This window comes from Diadema antillarum, unplaced genomic scaffold (genome assembly GCF_040938485.1).
Source record: "Diadema antillarum isolate AM-2024a unplaced genomic scaffold, OU_Dant_1.0 seq00001282_RagTag, whole genome shotgun sequence".
NCBI lineage: Eukaryota > Metazoa > Echinodermata > Echinoidea > Diadematoida > Diadematidae > Diadema > Diadema antillarum.
This window is the reverse complement of record NW_027272062.1, coordinates 98,573-123,262: the sequence shown is the minus strand read 5'-3', so window position 1 is coordinate 123,262 and position 24,690 is coordinate 98,573. Positions and strand designations below refer to the sequence as shown.

The following is a 24,690-nucleotide window of genomic DNA, read 5'->3' as shown; positions in this document are numbered from 1 at the left end:
TGAATATTTACTTCATGATAACGAAATTTTGATAAATATATTCGTTCTCAAGGATGGACTACGTCACTGAGATTACATGTACGTTTGTACGTTCATTTACGAGAGATGGAAATTTTTTTTTCTTTGATTCCTCAGTTTGAGAAGATAAACAAGCTTATATAATTGAGAATTGGTAATATCTATTCAGGATTTTGGAGGGGAGTTTGTTATCGACATGAAATTGCTGTTTGTTGTGAGTAGAATGCGTTTCCAACTCAAGAGAGCTGCATTGTTCAATATCTTGTTTGTTCCGAACGTCCGTGAGCTACATGCGAACCTCCGTGATGAAAACTATGCTATGTTTGTTGGGTTATAGAGACTGCCCAGATGAGATACATCTTAAAAAGGTATATTATTATTTGAGAGTGAGGATTAAAGTATGGGATAGTGAAATAAGAGGTGAAAATATTGACTTTCTGTAAAATGCGCGTAGAGTTAAGAAAGTGTTTAGCGAAAGAGCAATATTTCCACAGAAATGACGAATTTAGTTAAATCATCAGTTGTCTACCATTACGTACAGGTTAAGAGTACAAGCTTGATATTCTGCAATCACGTACACATGTCCCTTAAGATATTTCGTTAGGATTTTGAACTGAATCAGATCTTTGCAAACTATGTTAAATGGTATTCAAGTGTATGTGCTGTACTATTTCTCACGGACGTTCGCTGCTCTGGACATGGTAAACTTCAGCGGTGAATAAAAACTTGTTCCTCTGGGAAAATCCTAGTATAATTGGGTTCATATTAAAGCTTGAGTTATACTCTTTCAGGTAAGATGAATGATTTGGAGAATTTCCTACTTTTTAAATTTTGCCTTGTTTTGGCTTAATTGTACATCGTTCAAAATTCTGACCCATGTGCATCCATCAGAAATACCAGATTTGGTAAAGGTATTCTATAGAGTATGTGGAAAGAATTCCTGCAAAAATTGATTTCATGCCTATGTAAATAAACATAAAATTTGCATAATTATGTAAGTAATGCAAATTGATTTGTAAACAATCACAACCCCATTAAATCTCTTCCTATAGATTGATATAACCCGCCGGAAACACTGTATGAAACAAAATGAGAAACGAATTTGAATAATTGAACTATCATTACCAGCTAACTTACATAATTACTAAAGAAAGTAAAGTAATAACATTATTTTAGTTAAGCTTTTCTCACAGTCTAAGAACCGCATTTTATGATAAAAACTACCAAAGTATACTGTATGCATATCCTTTTGTCAGAAGGTAATTGTTTGTAATATCAAACCATTATTTCTCTATGCAAATACCACCTAATTAGCATATTGTGCAAATTAATACCCGAATGTATCAGAAGTCAATGGTCAAGGTCGACTTAAGAAATTGTATCAGTTTACTCAAGACTGGATTAAGCAAATTTCACCAAACTTGGTCCATGGATGACGCACGATGGGGCAATTAATTAAAAAAATATTAAAAAGTCAAAAAAGGTCAAAGGTCAAAAAGTTCACGGTAAATGCTCAAATTTTCATTATTTCTCCCATATCTATGCAATGCCTGAAGGTAATTTCTTGAAACTTAGTGACTGCATACATGTACTACCAAAATAAGATTCTCCAGAGAGTTTTAGGTCAAGAGGTCATAGGTCAAAGGTCAGGTGAAAAAATTAAAATTTCACTTTTTTTCTGTATCTCGCAAATGGTTTAAGATTTCTCCATGGAACTTGGTACTGGCAGGATTTTTTTGGGGAATTTAAAGGTCATTTGTCAAAGGTCAGGGGTCAAAGATCAAGGTCAATTGGGCCCTCAAAATTTCACTATTTCCCTCATATTTATGCAATGCTTGTAGGATTTTTCATAAAACTTAATGTAATTATATACGTGTATTACCTAATGGAGATTCTCAGGGAAATTTTCCACCAAAAGGTCAAAGCTCTAATAAAAGTGTTATATTTCACTTTTTCTTGTGAATCAAGGTATCATGAAACTGTTCTACCTGACAGTGATTCCCTTGTTGATTATCGAAAAAAATGTTAAGCCCTCCCCTCTCAAGTGTTTAATTTCCTCTTGATAAATAGGAAAGGACATGGAATTTAGTGACATAGTATAGTTATTACTGTCATTGCATTTAATATATGGGTCGCATGAAAGTTAATCTTGATGCACACAATAACCTCTGACATTCTTACCTTTTACTTTTTTACCTTTGTATTTGTTTAAATTCTAACCTCTGACATCTTTACTGAAAACCAGCATAGCTATTTTTGGAAAAAGCTTCAAGATCATGTAGGTCATGGTCATCTATATAGATATATGCTAGTATGTGGTTGAATATAACATTCTTTGGACCGCCAGGGAGTTACTTTATCCCAAGGAAAAACAATCACAGCCAGGGAGAATATGACATCTACAATAGCATGTGACGATCTGTTGACAAATCACATCCTAGTAATTCTAGAGGCCATCTATACTCTTTTATGGCTATGAACATATTATTTTTGCTTCGATTTATTGTTGAAATTGACTGATTTTTAAGTCAGAGACTAAGATTATTTGACTTAAAGCATAACATCGCCTATATTGTTCACATGACAGTTGTTGCATACATTATTGCCTTATCACAATGTTATTGTATATACATTTCCTGGCACAGTTTCCATGCCATAGCAGCTCGTAGAATAGTGAGGCCAGAGGGAACTTTTTTTTTCTTCCAGAAACAGACTTTGTTTCTAACTCAAGCTTGTAAGTTCTTAATGTGTGCAGATACCCTTGCATCGACATAGTTTGCACAAGTTTAATATCAGTTTGATGTGAAACGCCTCTTATTTGCTTGGTTTCCGACAAAATACAATGAATATCAGAATTCACACTGTCACTATGGTTGGTTAATGATTTTCTAACCATGACCTTAGCTGTGTACTGTTTGAAGGAAAAAAAAAAGTTCCTTTTGTAAGCAGTATTGTTCCGATTTATATGATATCAGTGCTATTCCTTTGTAGGCCCTACTGTACGTTATATTTGCATAATCATATTTAAAGAGTGTCACTATCGATTGCTATTTTTCCCGCCCTACAAAGCATTTATGCAATAAGGGAAAATTGAAAGCGAAAATAATTTCAAAGATCAATATGTTTTTAAATTTCACGTCTTGTTTACTTATTTACATAATTTATGCATAAAATGCTTTGGTTAATTGAATGATATGGAAACAATTCAAGCAACAGAAGAGTGTTGTTGCGAGAATATTGTCTAATTCTTTTAGCTTTTGGGATATCAAGATCAAAGCGATTGAATACATTGTCACATGAATGCCTTTTGTTTGTTCTGATTATCTATGTATAGGTATTGATATGCATATTATGCAAATAACAGGTTGTTTGCACAGAGACATCTCTTTAGATGAATCATTTGCTTTTGACCCAAGGAATATCCATCCCAAGTTCAAACTTTGTACGACAAGATCAGGTGCTTAACCTTAAAGGGTGCTGTTCGTTATTCCGAAGGTTCGCTATTCCGAAGGTTCGTTATTCCGAAGGGTCGTTAATCCGAAACACGCAAATTCCCTATACCCAGAGGTTCGTTAATCCGAAAATGAAAAAGGGTTCGTTAACCCGAAAATTTGTGGCTTTATTCCGAAGGTTCGTTATTCCGAAGATTGGTTAATCCGAAAATGAAATTCGGAACAATGAACCTTCGGAAGAACAAATCTTAGGAATAAAGAGCCTTCGGAATAACGAACCTTCGGAATAACGAGCTGTAACCGTGATTAACAGATTAGAAATTCTTTCAAAAATGCAGATTTTTGCACAATAACTTGCATTATTATGCAAATTTAATGTTTATTTGCATAGGTATGAAATAAGTTTTTGCAGGGATTGTTTCTCTGATTCCCTTAATGATGATGAATTCAATGATTTGTTTAGACGCTCCCCTACAGAATTAAGTCGGATAAATTCACGTTTTTCTGCTTTTTTGATAACCTCATTGCCAATAATGTTAATATGTCTTCGAAAGATTTATATGATGATTTCGATTTTGAATATGATTCCTCTCATATTTCTTCAAAGTATGTAACAGTTGATCAATTCAGAGATCTTGTCAAAAGTTTTTTCAGAAAGTACATTTTCTATGTATATTTGAACATCAGGAGTATAAATAAGCATTTTGATGATTTACAGATTTTATTACGTAACCAAATGAAAGAAAACACATTTCTGTAATAGGTTCAACTGAAACATGGTTATCATCTGATATTAATTTACCATATGCATTAAATGGATATGAGTTAATTGTTAATGATAGAGTGAATAGGACGGGCGATGGGATTGCTTTTTATTTATCACAGAAATTTGAGTTTAAAGGGATCGTACAGTTTTGGTACAGACCTAATTTCAGGTTTCTAACATTTTTTGGTGAAATGATGAGAAACATTTTATGAAATATGAAAAAGCATGTAATTCTATGAGGAATTCAACGTTAATTTGATGAAAATTGGTTTTGAAATGGCTGAGATATCCAAAAAAGAGTGATTCTAATAAAGTGCGGGACCCACACTTTATTACGATCGCTTTGTTTTACTTTGTTTTTGGATGTTTCAGTCATTCTAAACCCGATTTTCATCAAATAAACATTGAATTCCTCTTAAAATAGTATGCTCTGTACTATAATCATAACTGTTTTCTTGGTATCTCGCAAAAAGTTAAAAGCCCAATTCTCATCTCCACCAATACTGTACCATCCATTTAATGTTTGTGATGAATTAGATAAAATGAATGATATTATAGAGTCTTTGTTTTTGGAAATTTCCATTCCACAAAGTAAAAACATTATAGTTGGCATTGTTTATAGACCCCCAGGTTCTAATCCTAAAGATTTTTTGAGTTGTATTATAAATCTATTAAAAAAATCCCCTTTTGGTTAATAAAAATATTTTTATAATGGGTGATTTTAATATTGATTTAATTAAAAATGATGATAACACGTCACAAGAATTTCTTGAAATATTTTTGTCAGCCTCATTTTTGCCATTGATTTTGAAACCCACACGCGTTACAAATCATTCCGCCATCCTTCTTGATACTATTTTCACTAATGTTTTGCAAATATTAAACTATTCTATAATTCTATCCGATATGACCGATCATTTCCCTATTATAGCATATCTTGATCTCGGGTATTCGATTAATAAGATTGGTTTTTCTCCAACCAGACGTAGAGCTACACCATAAAATTTGGCTAGCCTTGGTGCTAGCTTAGATAGTGCTGATTGGTCTAGTGTTTATGATAGTGATGATGTTAATATATCATCTAATAATTTTTCAGGATAATTAATAATCATTTAGATGAATACATATCTAAATCAAAAGATAAGTTAGTTAATTATAAAACATCCCCCAGATTTCCATGGATATCAAAATCTCTTCTTCGTTCAATTAATAGGAAAATAGGTTACGTTATAGATTTAAAATGAAAAAAAAATGAGAAGTCAAAAGAAAAACATACTTCCCATTGAAAATTTTTCACTGAGATTATACGGTTAGAAAAGAGGAAATATATGTTTCAGTTAGAAAAATATAGACACGATATGAAGAATACATGGAAGGTATTGAACCAGACCATGAATATATCAAAAAAGAAATCAAATATTACAAAAATAAGATATAACAAGATATATGAAGATCCAAGTGATATAGCTAATATTTGTAATTCTTATTTTTCAGTGATTGGGGAGAATTTGGTAAAAAGGGTACCACAGTCAAATACGCATTTTTCAATATTTTTAGGTCATTCTAATTCAAGTTCAATTTTTTCTTTTTGTTCCAACTACGAAATATGAAATTATTGATATTGTTACTGCAATGAATGATAAGCGAAGTGCTGGTTATGATGACAAAAATAATTTTATTCTAAAGGGAATTATATTTTCAATCGCTGATCCACTTGCACATATTTTCAATAGATCGATATTATGTGGTGTTCTCCTTGAGTTTATGAAAATAGCTAAGGTTTTCCCTTTATTCAAAAAAGGAGATGGTTCTAATATGAGTAATTACAGGCCCATTTCTTTGCTTTCATCTTTATCTAGAATTTGGAAAAATTGATATTTAAAAGAACAATTAATTTTTTTTTAATTTTTCATAATGTTTTTACAAATTCTCAATTTGGGTTTCGTGAGAAACACAGTACCATTCATGCCCTTTTGAAGTTTATCGACCACGCAGCGCATACTATTGATAATCATTCTCATCTTATTGGTATATTCCTGGATTTCTCCAAGGCCTTCGATACAATTAATCATGAATTTTTACTTTACAAATTGTCTCATTATGGAATAAGGGGGAAGGCCTTGGAGTGGTTCAGAAGCTACCTGCAAAACCGCAAACAATACGTATCTCTGAACGAGAACGTTTCAAGTCTCGAATTCATTAAGTGTGGCGTCCCATAGGGTAGCTTATTAGGACCTTTACTTTTTATTATTAATATCAATGATTTTTGCAGATCATCCGACGTGTTGTCATTTATACTTTTTGCTGATGATTCAAATATTTTCTTTTCACATCAAAATCCAGATAAACACGTGCACATTTTTAATTCCGAAATGAAAAAAGTGACCCAGTGGATAAGAGCTAATAAATTATCTCTTAATCTTTTGAAAACTAAATACATATTATTTAGCAATTCTATAGAAGCTTTACCTAAAGAGATTACACTCAATTAGAACGCGTATCTCATATAAAATTCTTTGGGATTACAGTAGACGGTAAACTTTCATGGAGGCCACATATTATTAACATTAGTACAATAATTTCACGTGATATTGGTATCATTAATAGACTGAAGTTTCATATTCCATTGTCTTCTTTGCTGACGTTGTATTTCTCTTTAATTTTACCTTTTCTTAATTACGGACTTTTAGCATGGGGTAGCGCCCATCAAACTGTATACTGTTATTACAAAAAAGGGCACTTCGTGTTTTTTGTGGCGTCACGCGTCCCGCCACGTTCCCATACAGATCCATTATTCACTAAATATAAGATTTTAAAAATTAAAGATTTGTATTTTTTCAACTTGGACAGTTTATATTTAATTTCAACGCAAATGCACCTCCCTGTATATTCAATTCAATGTTTACACGGAATCACTTTTTCCATAATTATTGCACCAGGCAATCTACTGAGTTACATTTACCCCTTCTGAGAACATTATTGGCTCAGAATACATTTTATATACCAGGCCCTAGATTCTGGAATTCATTAAGTTGCGAAATAAAAAATTCTCCTTCGTTGCATTCTTTTAAGCGGAAGTTAAAAATTTTCTGTTAAACCCTCTCTGATGTTTCGTTTTTATTAACCAAGTCCCAACAACCACAGGCTTCATCATCCAACCATCAATCAATTTATCTCTGAATTCATTATAATGAAATAGCCATTATAATCTCTGCACGGCTGTATGCAGCCACCAGCTGTTTGACGCACCTCTTCAATTCCCTCTTTCGTGTCTTTGATCAGCGTGTAGGCATTATCTTTCTTCTTTCCTTCCTTCCGTTTTTCCATCTACTCTGTCTAGTCGTGTCATGTTGCTGTGTGTCTCCTATTTTGTTCCGTCTTGTCTTAAATTAAAATCGTACTAAGCATATGCAAATAAGTATTTCATTAGATCTCTTTCTTGAGTGGTTCACAATCTACAAGCTTGCTTTTTAGTGGACCTCTCAGTTCTTTTTTTTTTCTTCCCAACTGAAACACGACCTTGTATTATTTTGCAAGTATATATGCATATATGTGACCGTGCATCACAAAACGAACAAAAAGTCGCACACACTGATTTTGTGTAAGGACTAAATATAGGTGAAAAGGGTCAACCGAGCCGATCTTGACTTTTTCATATTTTCTGAAAGAGCAAGTCTTCTTCTACATTATGCTAAAATTTGGGATCATAAAATGGGCAGGAAAGTGTGTCTTTAGCAGTTCATCTCGAACTTTTTTTTTTTTTGGGGGGGGGGGGCAGAATAGTGTGATTAAGTGCTTCTTTAGAGTCCCCTTTTCATTTTTATAAAACCTTGTGCACACTTTTCATTTTCAACTCCTATAACTTTTGACAGGATGATGCTACAACTTTGAAAGTTGGCATTAATTAAGGACAGAATGTGTTAAGAAGGCATGCTCAATTTCAGTTTAGTCTCATAATCCCTTCATTGTTGTTACTCCAGTGGTTTACATCCTTTTTTTTTTTGCCCCATTCATCGCACAACCAGCACCGTTTGATAAAGATTGAGCGCTTGAATAGACACTGTACTTCAGAGCCTCTTTTCTCAGTTGGCAACTTTTCCTGAGTGTGTGTTTTCTTTCCAATATCTAGATAGGTTAGGAGAGTCTATTTGATTTGAGTGATACATCATTTTAAAGCTTAAGGGGTGCTCTTTTAGAATATGTTCTTAACTAAAATTCCCTGTCTGGCGACTTTTTGTGTTTTAAGATATATATATATATATATATATATATATATATATATGGGTCAGAATTTTGAACGATGTACAATTGAGCCAAAACAAGGCAAAATTTAAAAAGTAGGAAATTCTCCAAATCATTCATCTTACCTGAAAGAGTATAACTCAAGCTTTAATATGAACCCAATTATACTAGGATTTTCCCAGAGGAACAAGTTTTTATTCACCGCTGAAGTTTACCATGTCCAGAGCAGCGAACGTCCGTGAGGAATAGTACTGCACATACATTATTGAATACCATTTAACATAGTTTCCAAAGATCTGATTCAGTTCAAAATCCTAACAAAATATCTTAAGGGACATGTGTACGTGCTTGCAGAATAATAAGCTTGTACTCTTAAACTGTACGTAATGGTAGACAACAGATGATTTAACTAAATTCGTCATTTCTGGGGAAATATTGCTCTTCCGCTAAACACTTTCTCCACTTTACGCGCATTTTACAGAAACTCAATATTTTCACCTCTTATTTCACTATCCCATACTTTAATCCTCACTCCCAAATAATAACATACCTTTTTAAGATGTATCTCATCTGGGCAGTCTCTATAACCCAACAAACATAGCATAGTTTTCATCACGGAGGTTCGCATGTAGCTCACGGACGTTCGGAACAAACAGGATATTGAACAATGCAGCTCTCTTGAGTTGGAAACGCATTCTACTCACAACAAACAGCAATTTCATGTCGAGAACAAACTCCTCGCAAAATCCTGAATAGATATTACCAATTCTCAATTATATAAGTTTGCTTATCTTCTCATACTGAGGAATCAAAGAAAACAATTTTTTCATCTCTCGTAAATGAACGTACAAACGTACGTGTAATCTCAGTGACGTAGTCCATCCTTGAGAACGAATATATTTATCAAAATATTCGTTATCATGAAGTAAAGATTCAGGTCCTCAACTTGTTATATTAAGTCTACAATGCAAAATTTGCTTATACAACGCACATGGTCACAGCTAAAATTATGACAAAGAATTAATATAGAAAAACAACAGAAATGTGCTCCGTTATAGAAATACGAAGCTTAGCTGGGGAGGACAAACGAATACATTAGGAAGAAATCCCTCTGTGTTTGCTCCTTGTGTTACACACTGTTACCGAGGAGAATTTGTGTTATTATGTTAGTCAGAAATGATAATAGGTTCGATACTGCGAAGTTTCGTCATAACAAGACACAATAAGTCCATAAAACTTGGATGGATGTTTGTGACTTCAATATTATACAATAGGCCTATGGTTAGTTATAACAAACCTTTTGTAGCGCGTCATCTCGGAGGCTCGTTATTCATACAGTTTGTCAATTCGAAAATTGATAGAGTTCGTATAATTATGAAGCTTTTTTATTCGGCAAATGATAGGAATCTCCGAAGGTTAACCGAAAGGTTTATTAATTGGAACATGAAAAATCATGTTCGCTTATCCAAATGTGGAGAAACAAGTTAACAACTAAAATCCTCCAATTTCAAAACCTCATAATAACCGTTTTCACCTAAACGAATATCAGGCCCATTCCACTTTTAGAAGAACGGACCTAAAAATAATGATCCTTAATATCTATTTTGCGAAGAACATTTCTAATAACAAACCTCCTGAATTAACTACATTTTTTTTTTTCATTTCGGAATAACAAACCTTTGGACATCGGAGTAACGAATCTTTGGAAGAGCGAACGTATCAAAGTGCAACCTTAAACCTATTCTTAATCATTACTTTTTTAACATGTGTTTTCAAAGTAAGCACAAAAGCACAAACAATTGACGATCTCTCTGTCTCTTAAATGTAAAATGAAAAAAAATCTTGGAAATAATTACAAATGAATATTGCTTTTCATTGATGAGTATAAAACAACACCATGTGATGATAAGCGGAGGATTTGTGTGTTTTCATCAAACAATATACTGCATTATTTTTGTTCACTTGTGACGGCATTTCGATGAATAAAAAACATAAACAAACAAACAAAAACTTCTCCTGAGGAATTTGGTATAACGGCAGTGCACTGGCAATTCTTTTCTCTGTGTGTTGGAGCTCGATCCCTTCTCTGTTTCTCAGTCATTTTCATTCAACTGCTTCCACGTCCTTTTGAAACTTATCCGTTTCTTATTCAACACATGCCCATTACAGACTTCTTCCGTCATTATCCTGAATGTGATTGCGTAGCACTTTTCGGATTTTTTTTTTGGTTTGTTTTGTTTTTGTTTTTGTTTTCTGTTTGGTCGAAGCATGTTCAGGCTATTGAGGGAATGAGAGAAAAATCGTCATGAAGAGAAAAATAAGAATGAATTAAGGCATTTAATATCATGACAATTACAGCGAACGTCCGTTATGGAGACCAAAACTGGATGTGTTCTGTTTGAGACGGCAGCTACCATACTCAAAAGATAAACACTTAGAGCACCTGTCACTAAAAAGTGGCACTGATCCTCTTTCTCCTACTATGTAATCCATTGACTTATTAAATCAACGAACATCCGTGAAAAAAACGTTTTCCGTTTGTTATTATAGGTAAATTGAGTGCTGAACGCTATTGACTTTCGGGTATTAGCGGCTCGGTGATTTGGTAATATTTTCAACTAACATTAATCTTATGTGCAGTGATATATTTGTACTTGTCAGAAATTTCCTTTCTCGGACAGAACGTCCGTGAGCGAAACTTTCAGAACCTGTGACAGTACAAATTGTCTCCAGAACCTCATTAGAAAGAAATTTAAATGCACAGAAATTACAGATTACGCAAAATTCCATTTTCCTATAACTTTGTTTTCAGTGTTTAGCTGTTTTTTGTATAATTAGAGGGAAAACAAGCGTAAAATTGTGAGTAAATTTTCAACTGTTTGTTCATCATGATCACATAACGCCTTAAAAATTCTGAAACTACTGCTCTAAACTCATTGTTTACTTTGTAAAACTTTATTTGTCGCTATTGGAGCCAAAAGTTTTAAAGAATACAGGACACTTTCGGGACAAGTTATCCCTATCGGAGGGATTGCATACGTCACGGACGTTCGCTGGAATTGTCACGGACGTTCGTTCTACTACTAGGGTCATGTTCCAGGACGGATAACTAATCGACAGAGAGTACCTAGCCTTCCTAACTCTTTCAAAAATTTGAAGAGGTATTGTCAATGCAAATTATAAGAAATTTGACATCCTTACAACATATGTATTGCTCAGAGGGGGATCAGGAGGTGAATTTTCAGAGAAAATATTAATTATTTGCTTGGTTTTTGGTGAATTGCATGGTCCAAAAACTGCGGACGAACCTCAGTCCGCTCCAAAAATGACATGCAGCTCCTCGGCTAGAGAGCTAAAGGTAAAATGCACCTTCGCCATCAAAGCAAGATGGTGTCCCACTCGAAAACGTTTTAATCATCATGGACGTTCTTTTTTTCTCGGAGGTTCGTCTAAAAATATAATTTCGGTTCCTATTTGACAAAGGATGGACAAAAACTCAAAACAAACGTATTATCGTGTTGCTAGATCTTAGTTGATTACGACTCAGAACAATATCGCCAATAACGTTTCATGGGCTACGATCTTTATTAGAAAATAACGGAAGCACGTCCGTGACGAAAACTGAGTATAATTTTGCATAAAAGAATATTACGTCCCATGTACAGCCAGCAGACGTACACTTTTTGCAGGATATGTTCATTGGGTGGAACACCAAATTTTCGTATACGTTACAGTTGGGACAACAAAGTAGAATTTGCAGCAGCGATAGAAATAAAAGCATCACGGACGTTCGTCTGTTTAGGACTTTGATATTTCAATTATTCTCTGTAATTTTATACGTGCTCATAAAGTTCTTATAATTTTGTGGTACATACCCATGATATGTCAGATCCAGAACATGGTCAGATATTAGATGCCACGTACCATTAAAAATGCACATCATTAGTTTGAAAAACAAAAATTATTGTGAAAATAGCGTTTTTACCGTATTTTTACGCTTTAAGTCCTTGTGAATTGAAAAATATCAGGCAAAAGTCAACCAAACCATATATTTCCTGAAAGGATATTTACCAATCTTTGAGATGATATGAAAAAATCTGGTTTCTTAGATCATCCTGGCGTGTTCTAAGGGAAAGAATGTCATAAGGTACGAAAATTGGCAATTGTACATCGTTCAAAATTCTCACCCATATATATATATATATATATAATATATGTATGATATATATGTATATATATATATTGTATATGATTATGTGACCGTGCATCACAAAACGAACAAAAAATCGTACACACTGATTTTGTGTGAGGACTGAAAATAGGTTAAACTGGTCAACCGAGCTGATCTTAACTTTTTCGTATTTTCTTCTTCTACATTATGCTAAAATTTGGGATCATAAAACGGGCAAAAAAAGTGTGTTGTCTAGCAGTTTATCTCGAACATTTTTTTTTTTTTTGGCTGTTGGCAGAATAGTGTGATTAAGTGTGTCAATAGGTGACCGTGCATCACAAAATAAACAAAAAGTCGCAACCCTTGATTTTATGTGAGGACTCAAGAAAGGTGAAACGGGTCAACCGAGTCAGCTTTAAGTTTTCCGTATTTTCTGAAAGAGCTATTCTTCTTCTATATTATCCCTAAGTTTGGGATCGTAAATTGAATTGCAAAGTGGGTTTTCAACAGTTTTTCTACACCCCTTTTTTGATAAAGTAGTGAGATCAGGTCTTTCTTAGAGGCCCCTTTTAATTTCCTGAAAATCCTTTGCACACTCTTCACTTTGAACTCTAATAACTTTTGAAAGGAGGAGGCTACTGCTTTGAAAGTTGACATTTATTATGAACAGAAAGTGTTAGGGCCCCGTCACACTACAGCGAATGCCCAACGAAAGCCAAGCGAAAGCCCAACGAATTCGAAAATGTGAAGACAGTTTGCATGTCTGACGTTCTTTGAATTCATTAGCTATTCGTAGGGATTCGCAGAGATGCGCTGGAGATTTTGGACATGTCTTAAAAAAACAAAATCGGCTCCAGCGTATCTCTGCGAATCCCAACGAATAGCTGATGAATACAAAGAACGCCAAACATGTTACGAACTATTGTAGTATTACCAACGGATGTGAACATATCTTCAAATTTTCAAATTCATTGGACATTCGTTGGGCATTCGTTGGGTATTCGCTGTAGTGTGACGGGGCCTTAAAGCAAGCATGCTCAATTTCAGCTTAATCTGATAATCCCTTTATGGTTGTTGCTACAGTGGTTTACATCGAGTTTTTTGTCCCATTCATGGCACTGGTAGCACGGCTTATAGTAGAGCAGATAAGCCCTCGAAATCACGTGAATTGTGCAAAATTTGACTAAAGCATGAAACTTTCACCAGTGTTAGTACATACCATAAGATTTATTTTAAGATCGGGAGGTAAGTCTGATTTGACCTCTGATGACCTCCAGAGGTCAATGTACTTTAGATATCAGAAAATCGATGTTTTTAGACATTTGCGAATGATATATGTGGTTATTTTGCACTAAACATGCATTTATACCACAGAGAAATCATTTCCAGATTCAACAGAGCACTGACAGGTTTTTACCTTTGACCTCTGATGACCTTCAGAGGTCAATGAACTTTAAATATCAAAATATCGATGTTTTTAGACATTTGTGAATGATATATGTGGTTATGATTCACTAAACATGCATCTACACTTCAGGGAAACCATTTTCTGATTCCACAGAGCATTGACAGGTTTTAACCTTTGACCTCTGATGACCTTTTGGAGGTCAATGACCTCAAAATATTATATTGATCTGTGATGTCATTGGTTAATGGTAACCGTTGTTAAGATGTACAAACATATCTGTCTTACAATGAAATTGTCTTCATATTCTAAAGAGCAGACAGGTTTCTACCTTTGACCTCTGATGACCTTGAGAGGTCAATGACCTCAGAATATCAGAATATTGAAGTATGACATCATTGGTGAAAGGTCAAACATGGTTAAGATGTACAAAACAAGCATAGGCCTATCTGTGTACAATGACATCGTCTTCATATTCCAAGGCACACAGACGAGTTTCTGCCTTTGACCTCTGATGATCTCGAGAGGTCAATGACCTCAAAGTATCAGAATAGTTTGGCATCATCAATGGTAAACATGATGATGTTCTAGAGAGCGCTCGTAGGCCCTGCTTATTAACGAGCCATTACCGTTCACCTATGAAAATCACACAAGGTCAAATACCTCGAATGAAATGTGAGGATGTTAATATTGATATTGCGATAGTTAATACTTAATAATTGTTTATAATGTAGGGCTTACAAACCATGCATTTCTGTTACCAAAAAGTGGCTACTCATTCCGCAGAACTTTTCAGGTAATTATCTAAGTCGGGTATGTGCACAGAGCAAGGGGTGTCGATCTGTTTTCAGGTGGGGGGGGGGACTTGGAAAATATGTAAAAGCATAAGTTCATGGTGCAAAGGAATGAAGCGGAGGGGGAGGGGGAGGATGTGGGTGGGGGATTGGAGTTTTGCAGGTTTAGACCTGAAATCAGTGATTCAGTGTAGCTCTTGATTAATGTGTGCGTCATCACTTATACGGAAGTTGATGGGGTGTGGGCGCATCTCACCTACCTTCCTTCCAAAGACGAAGTTTTTTTTTAAAGAATCTTATGCATACGTTTTGGGGAATATTTGGAAAATTATGGATCACCAAGGTGTACCAAGTCTATGTGGATGGGAACCCGGCAAGCGCAGCGTTGGCGAGGGTAGGGTATTCCACTCCCATTCGAGAGAGCTCTTGTATTTTGAGAAATGAGATTCAACGACCTGGCACACAGGCACTTTTGAAGGAATACCTCGAAATTTGTATCAAAAAGGTGTAGTAAGTCAGCCATCTATGGAGGGAGACCAATCGACAGAAGGATGTGGGTGGAGGTATCCCCCTCCCACATTATGGAGCTTTTGCATTCTTTTGTTTGCAATTCAATGATCTCGTGCCACTCTTGGTTGAACTACCATTTTGAAAAAAAAAAAAGTCCATACCTAAATGTAGGCTATAGCCATAATCAATGCATGGAGGAGAGGTTGATACAGCGAGAGGAGGGTATGAAAGGGGCTGTCCCCCAATCCTTCCCATGCGAGGGAGCCTTTGCAGTAAGAATAGAAATGTAAAAAAAAATCTAGTATACACATTTATGATGGAATATTTGGGAAATTATCAGTAAAAGGAGTGTACCAAATCTAAGGGTAGAAACCGAGGAGGGATTGTTAATTGAAAGATACACTACCCCCTCCAACAAGAGGGATTTTCTTTAATATGTCGGAACTGAAATTAATAATCTCGTACATACTTTGTGATGATATAGAACAACAATCGGACAAAAGCACTGAGCGTATATGGAAGGAGACATAACGAAAGATAGCGTGGGGGAGGAGGTATGCAAAGGAGATTCTGCCTTTTAATCTGGCGCATACTATAGCTGAAATGTTCAGTGACAATTCATTTTCTGTCAAAAAAGTGAAGACAAAAAATTTCCATCTCAGGAAATACTTGGAGGCAAAGTTCTATGTCCCCACCATTCCCCCTCCCATATTTTCTCGGGAGGCGGGGCAAATGCCTCTTGCCCTCCAAAATGAACAATCGTGCATATATAGGAAAGCCTTTTCATCTTTGGAATTCAAATAAAAATATCTCTTAAAAACATTTTTCATAGAATAAGGGGAATTATCATTCCCCAAAGTATGTTATATCTGTGGAAGGAACCAAGCAGGGGGAATGAGTCTATTGAAAGGAGATATCCCCTCTCACAGAAGGGAGATTTTGCATTTCAGAATTAAATTTTAACAATCCGATGCACACTTAAAGTGAAAAACTTGGGCAGTTTTCTGTCTAAAAAGCAAAAAACAAAAAACAACAAAAACTAACAACAACAAAACATAGTCCACATCTCAGAATTTAATGGGGTGGGGGTCAACTATCCCTGCCACCACCCCACCCCTCCACCAAACTGATGCCCCGGTATGTGCATGTGTTTTATTCCACTTGTTGAAAAGAAGAGAGAGTTTTAAGAAACAATATTGTTCAGTGGTCGCTATCCCAGTCAAGTAAATTGTTTATCAATAAGGTGATTTCCTTCACCTGTATACCTTAAGATGATGTAGGCCTGGTATTTGCCTTGCACGTTATTACATCTATTTCTTTTTTAGTATTCTCGTTTAAATTTTGATTTGATGTGAAAGTTGTTTACTTTGCCATGATTTTATTTGTACATAGAAAAAATAATCCAAGACTGAAAATGAAACTGATACAATATCTAATGATTGACATGATGCACATATTGTGTATTTCTATAGCAATAAAAGTGAGCAATTCAAAAGGCATGTACTCATTTCACATGAACATTAGCGATGATCCTCTGACCTCTGGAGGATATTGAAAGATATGCATAAAAATGTAAGAATATTGATATCTGGTCTCATTGGTTTGTAATGGCCAGCTGCTTATGAAATAATAATTATATTAAAAATATGCATTTTGTGTGTGTGTGTGTGTGTGTGTGTGTGTCCAAAATTGTATGCAGAGTATTCCACACACAGTTCAATTTTGACTTCCATTTAGGACAATGAGCAGATACTTTTTTCTCAACTACACTATAATATCAAAATCTATTGAAAAAAAAAAACACAGTGGCGGCTGGGTCTAACACATCATTCCTTTTCGTTGGAGATCCATGCGGGATTGTCAAAACAAACATAAAAAACAGTTATCTCAGACCTAATTGTTATAACAAAGCATCATATCCTCATATACCCAACCCAACCCTCTATGCCCAGACAATGTAAACCACCCCATGGACTTACTTGGAGCTTTAGAATATCCTTTGTCAACAGAGAGAGACATCCAAACCTTTGCAGTGTCGACTAAGATCTGCCATGGAACTGATTGGTATTGGTTCTGCATCATTGACAACAGATCTCGTTTCCTATTCTCCTTCTTCTTCTTCTTCTTCTTCTTCTTCTTCTTCTTCTTCTTCATTATACTGTGTAATCTTGTAATCTGCCATGGAGCCTTTTCTTAATTGGTTAAAGAAGGTATCCAAATAGCTATATGAAGCAAAAAACAACAAACAAATGCAAAAACAAAAAGAGAGACATATACATCTTAAATAACAGAGCTGATAATTGAGTATCTCTCTCCTGAAGTGTTTCAAAGAGATACAAGAGACAGTGGCCGAGAGTAGCCGCCACCTTTTTTGGGAGTAGGCCTATACTTTATGTTCTTGCAAATGATGCCTGACATTTTTGGTCATTGGCCCTTTTTGAAGAACGCAGCAACAGAGCCACAACTTCCTGCGGAGTGGATATTGTGGGGTTCTTGATGCAGAACATCATCGCTGAATTTGCCTGTGCTGTACTTTCTTACAGGGATTGCCATTGTACTTTTGTTTTGTTTTGCTTTGTTTTGTTTTTCAAGTGTGGCTGTAACACTGCTTGTTTTGCATATGATGGTCATTGCAGCTAAAGAGTACATATCTTCTCTGGATCATTCCAAACTTCATGATGTTTCACCTGGGTGAATGGATCCCAGATGATGCATGCATATTCCAGGACAGTCCTGAGCGGCATGGAGTAGCAAAACACCTGAACTTTATGATACTCGTATCTTCGTCTGGAGAGAGTCTTTGGTTGAAGTATAACCTTTTTAAGCTGCTGTGGCGATTTGATTCCAGCTGAGCCTCCTATTGGAACTCCAAAATATTTTGCACAATCTGCTTTCTCCATGGTTTGCCATGAATGCTTATCTATTCCCTGGGTAGGTCTCGGATGGCAATAGCTAGTTGCAATACACAGGATTGCTTCATGTGGAATGCATGTTGGGCCTCACAGTATGTCGAAGTTTTCAAGATGGTCCATGATGTCGCAGCTGTGGACTGTATACTCCAGGACCATGAGTCATTCATCGCAGTCATACTGTAACAACTCACCAGCTTTACACTGGTCAATACAAGCCCACCAGCTGGAAACTATGCAAATATTGCCCATGAGCTTGACTGGCAAACCAGTCCCATAATGAGTCCGACAAAAGAGGGAAAAGATCTATGAGACTTACACTGAATAGATTAAACACTCTGTATATCAGTCTCGTGGGCCTTGTTTTCCTCGAGTGTCGAGATAATGGCCATATTTGCCTATATTTGCTAGTCTACATAACTAACCCAAACATAACAGTTATATTTCAGGTCACTGCCATCACTCAAGAAACTTAAGCTTTATTTCTGAAGTAATTGACCTCTCACATTTCAGAGACCTGTTACTATAAACCAATGTGGAATATGCATACATACTTTGATCAAAACGTCAATGCGTGATTTGTACATGATTAAACATTTACGATTACACCAATGAAGCCAAACATCAATACAGGTAAGCCTATACATGTGACCTCAGTGACCTCTCATTGTCCTGAGAGGTCAAAGTTGGATATAATGCACAGGCTAATGACCAATGTTCCATGGAATGACAAGATTCTTCCATTATAGCATAAATGATTGTACATCGGGTATTACAAAGTTGACCATTGACTATACATAGAATATCAATATTCTGATATTTTGAGGTCATTGACCTGTCACCTTCCTCAGAGGTCAAAGGTAGAGACACGTGAGTAATTTCTCTTGCTCTGTGGAATAGGAAAACAATTCAATTGTAAAACAAATGAATATAACATCTAAATCATGTTTGTCATCAACCAATTGCACCAAATATCAATGTTCTGACATTTTGAGGTCATTGGCCTCATCATAGGTCATCTGAGGTCATCAGAGGTCAAAGGTAGAAATCTGACTCGAAAGGCTCAGTGGAACATTGAGGCAATTCCTCCTACAAAAATTAGTTTTTAGTACATAATTATCGTGTTTCAGTTATGAGTGACGCATTAAAATATCAATTTTCTGACATTTTGAGGTCATTGACATCTGGAGGTCATCAGAGGTCAAAGATAGAAACCTGTCAGGGCTCTGTGGAATATAAAGACAATTTCACTGTGACAAAAATTAAGTTTTAGTACATCATTACTGTGTTTTATCATTAACCAATGATGCAAAATATCAATTTTCTGACATTTTGAGGTCATTGACCTCTGGAGGTCATCAGAGGTCAAAGGTAGAAACCTGTCAGGGCTCTGTGGAACATAAAGACAATTTTACTGTGACAAAAATTAAGTTTTAGTACATCATTACTTTGTTTATCATTAACCAATGACGCAAAATATCAATTTTCTTAGATTTTGAGGTCATTGACCTCTAGAGGTCATCAGAGGTCAATTCAGACTTACCTCCCGATCTTAAAATTAATCTTATAGCATGTACTAACAATGGTGAAAGTTTCATGCTTTAGTCAAATTTTGCACAATTCTTCAGCTTATCTGCTCTACTATTAGTAGAGATTACACACTTGAATAGACCCTGTGCTTCACAGCCTCTTTTCTCCGTTTAAACTTTTTCAGAGTGTGCGCTTTCTTTCCAATATTTATTTGGTTAGGAGAATCCATTTTAATTGAGTTATACATAATTTTAAAGCTTAGAGTCTGCTCTTTCAGAATCTGCCCTTAACTGAAAATCCATGTCTGGCGACTTTTTGTGTGTTTTGTGGTGCAGGGTCACATTGGTTTGCAGGCATAAACCCTTGGCGGTCGTAAAGGAGTCTGCGCCAAGACTACTACATGCACCACTTTGGCACTGTCCCATAGGCCCTGTGTTGAAGCTTCTAGAGGCTGCAGCGAAGTGGTGCGTGTATTAGTCTTGGCGCATGCAGACTCCTATGCGACCAACAGGGGTTTGTGCCTGCAAACTAGAGTCACATAGAGTCTTTTTTTTTCATTTCTTACACACCTTGTACACACTCTCGACTTTCAACTCCTATAACTTTTGAAAGGAAGATGCTACTGCTTTGAAAGTTGACATCAAATAAGGACAGAGTGTGTTGATAAGGCATGCTTAATTTCAATTTGATATGATAATCCCTTCATTGCTGTTACTCTGGTGGTTTACATCCTGTTTTGTTTTTGTCCCATTCATCGCACAGCCAGCAAATGGTAAAGATTATGCGTTTGAATAGACACTGTATACACTTCAGAGCCTCTTTTCTAGGTTCACACTTTTCCTAAGTGTGTGCTTTCTTTCCAGTATTTACATAGGTTAGGAAAGTCCATGTGATTTGAGTTATACATCATTTTAAAGCTTACAGTCTGCCCTTTCAGAATGTGCTCTTAACTAAAATTTCATATCTGGCGACTTTTTGTTTGTTTTGTGGTGCAGGGTCACATATAATATGAAAAAAAAAAAAACTCGAGCTTGGATTTTCATCAGGTTGTCGTAAAAATGCTTATTTTTATTTTTTTCCATTTTTTGTTAACATGGTTTGAAAATCTAATGTCTAATCCCAGTGAATGCAGGGAGAGGGTCTGGGAAGGGTGTAGAGCCCACTAATGTCAAAATCGACTACTTATGTGAAAACAATCACTAATGTCATAACACGTCAATCACAAATGTCATAATGACCACAAATGTCAAAATCCGATTAAACACAAATGTTATAACACGTCGAGCACAAAAAAAAATAATATATATATTATGTGACCGTGCATCACAAAACGAACAAAAAGTCGCACCCCTTGATTTTAGATGAGGACTCAAAAAAGGTGAAATGGGTCAACTGAGTCAATCTGAATATTTTCTAAAAGAACTATCCTTCTACACTATTCTAAGGTTTGGGGTCATGGCACGAATGGGAAAGTGTGTTTTGAGCAGTTTTTCTACGACCCTTTTGGGGAGGAGATTAAAACGATCAGTTATGTCTCAGAGGCCCCTTTTCATTTCTTGAAATCCTTTGCATACTCTTCACTTTCAAGTCTAAAAACTTTTGAAATGATAATGCTACTGCTTTGAAAGTTGGCATTAATTATGGACTGAATATTTTGATAGAGCATGGTATATTTCAGCTTGATCTTATAATCGCTTCATTGTTGTTGCTTCGGTGGTTTACATCCTGTGTTTTGTCCCTTTCATCGCACAGATAGCACGGCTTGGTAGAGATTAAACGCTTGAATAGACCCTGTACTTCAAAGCCTTTTTTCTCAGTTCTGATTTTTCCAGAGTGTGTGCTTTCTTTCCAGTATTTAGATAGGTTATGGAGTCTATTTGAATTGAGTTATACATCATTTTAAAGGTGAGAGTCTGCTCTTTCAGAATCGTCCCTTAACTAAATATCTTTGTCTGGCGACTCTATTTGTTTGTTTTGTGATGCAGGGTCACATATTTACTGCAAATGTCATCATGCCTCACTGGAGCTGATCCAGGAATTCTGTAAATGGGAGGCGCCTTAAAAAAAAAAAAAATTAAAGGCTGGCGCACCCGCTCCCATCCCCCATTTTTTGTCCTTTTTGATTTCTTTTGTTTTAACAAAGAATAGGGGGCGCCCTCTGGATCCGCGACTGCGTCAACTAAAAATGTCAAAACCCACTGCTTGCATTACAGGGGGGGGGGGGGGGGGGGATCCAGGAATTCCGTAAAGGGGAGGTCAAAAAAGGAAATAAACTTTGAAATTAATAGAAAAAAAGAAATGCATAGATGATTTTAGCATAATATTTTACGTTACACTGAAATGTGGTCGACGAGTGCAAAACTTATAAAGGGATGGAGGACGGAGAAACGGGAGGAGAATAAGTTGACAAACATGGCTTGAATATGACTATAAAACACAGCATAGAGTAAAGAGTGCATGGGGAAAGTGAAAACAGGCACGTGTACTGTAATGCGTGGTGTGGATAACTGTGGCAGTATGAGTAGACCTTCCCCGATATCAAAATGACATAATTATGAAGAGTTTGTCATTGTGCGTGTCTCAGATTGGGGTGTGATTGATATAGTGTATGTACTATGTACTATGATGCCTGTATTTTACACTCTTCCATCAAATTTGCGTTATGTATTTCATTTTTTGTCAAATATATAAAACAATGTGATTGTGTATTATGGATGGTTTGTATTTTGTTGACTCATTGTTGGATGGAAAATAAAATGATATTAACATAGAACTGAAACTGAACTGAAATATGATGCATTTACTTATTTCCTCCTGCCTCTTTGTCCGCAACCGTCCGTCATCATTATGCATTATTACTTTAAACAACCAGCAATAGAACATAGATACAAATATCATGCTTTCTCATTGAAAGGACTAAAACTATGGAATAAACTGCCTGTTCAATTACGCCAATTGTCTACAGGAACACTCAAAATCCAAACTTCAAACGCATTTGTTCCTCTCACATTGAGAATTACATAACCATAATCTACAATGTTCAGGAAAATTGTGTTTCTTAATAATTACAATCATATCAGGTATGTGTTTGCTTGTTAGTTCGTTTGGTATTTTCTTCCCTGATTTCATGTTTTGTACAAGTATTTTTCTTGATTAGTTAATGTTAATTAATTTTTGGGAGGAAACTATTATGAATAATATTGTTGAGAATTTTGGAAGAAACGAGTAGATTTTTTTTTTCGATTACCTGTACTGCAGTCGAGTCCTGACCAGCCAGCTGCACAAGAGCATCCGTACGGGTCTGGAAGGCAGAATAGCGCCCTCTGGCAGTCGTTGCTTTGGGGGTTGATATCCGTGCAAGAAACCGCGCAGTTCTTTGCCACATTGCCTGATGGGCAGGCTGCCACGATAACACATCGAATACATCCTTTCATTGTATGAACATTATGATTGTTCATTTTTTATTAAAAAAAAAAAATCGTTATTATTCGATCGCTTTATGAAGTAGCGTGGGTATAATGATGTCTATAGGCTGCGTCTGCCTGTAACCCTACAGATCGACGGTTCAATGGACGGAAAGATATTTGTGAGTCTCTCTATAACATACACACACACACTCTCTCTCACACACATAAACACACAAATGATTAATGACAATTCGCGTGTAAACACCTTGTTTGAGTATAAAAAGTATTTTATTTCGGTGTAATTGGTCACGTAAAATTTGCATTCAACTGGAAGGTGTATGACGGCAGACTATGCGCTTTGTATGTGCATGACATTCTCGAAGTAATCCAGGGCTCTGTTTTATGAAGAGTTATGATTGATTATATAGTTGATTTCAATCATAAGTCTATGGCAGCCTGTGTGGTAAGGAATTAACAATTTATTGATTATTTATCTTTTTAGAAAACGGTGCCGAGGCCGCTTAGAAGAAATTACAGAAACTGAATCGGTTACATAACCGACGTTGCCAGTCTTTGTTTGAGAGAGAGAGAGAGAGAGAGAGAGAGAGAGATGTGTTGATCAGAACCCTCCCCCCCCCAAAAAAAAAGAAAAAAAGATCGGTGTTGATATAAATTTACTACAAAGGACATTGTAAAAGGAAACAATTCGAGGTTGAATAATAGGCTTACCTTAAGGATGATATCGCATACTCACAAACTTCACAATGATCGCCCATAAATCCAGGTGGACAAACACAGCGCCCGCTATTGTCGTCACAGATTCCTCCATTGTAGCACGTTGGGCAGGTATACTGACAAATTGGACCCCAGAGGTTATCCAAACAACCTGGTTTTTCATGTCGAAACATGAATTAGATTCAACGAGGTAGTATCTATCAAGTAATTTGAAATGACTTGGTTGTTTGTTATTCTATTCATTAGACCGAATGACTTGCAGAAGTGCTCAGCGATGTTAAAAAGAGATAATTATGCTCAAGTTGCTTATGCAAACAATATCTGTTGGTGCTTTATTTTTCGTCCTTTTTTCGTCGGTCACAGCTGTCAACAATAACCTACAAGAACATTTCTTTCATAATTATTTGGAATATAACACGAGATATCAGCGAACGTTAAAGTGATCGATAGGGACAAAATACTAAGTGCAAATGTGATAAAAGATTGATGTAGATGATAATCAAGGTGTATCCTACCTCTGGAACTTTAGAATTTCATGACACATTGATATGAGTGTTCATCAGAATAATTTTGTCCTTTTCACCGAAAAGAGTTCTATAATAATTATCATAAAATGCTAGAACGGAACAGGCCTTTGAGCTGAATCCTGTCAATTTAGATACAACAGTGTGAGATGAATAAAACAAAGTATACACGTTATCACCTGGTTATAGCCAGGGGCGTCCAACCTTTTCATGGTGGGGGGGGGGGG

General features: G+C 35.9%; 1 protein-coding gene across 1 annotated transcript in view; it reads right to left on the bottom strand.

Annotated features, from left to right (window-relative positions):
* LOC139745651 (uncharacterized) overlaps positions 1-24,690 on the bottom strand; it is a 120,030-nt gene that overhangs the window by 78,204 nt on the left and 17,136 nt on the right. Inside the window, exons 4-5 of the mRNA XM_071656048.1 lie at positions 23,959-24,090; positions 23,045-23,197 (exon numbers count right to left, since the gene is read on the bottom strand). Of these exons, the coding sequence (XP_071512149.1) occupies positions 23,045-23,197; positions 23,959-24,090 (285 nt within the window). The remainder of the gene's footprint in view (positions 1-23,044; positions 23,198-23,958; positions 24,091-24,690) is intronic.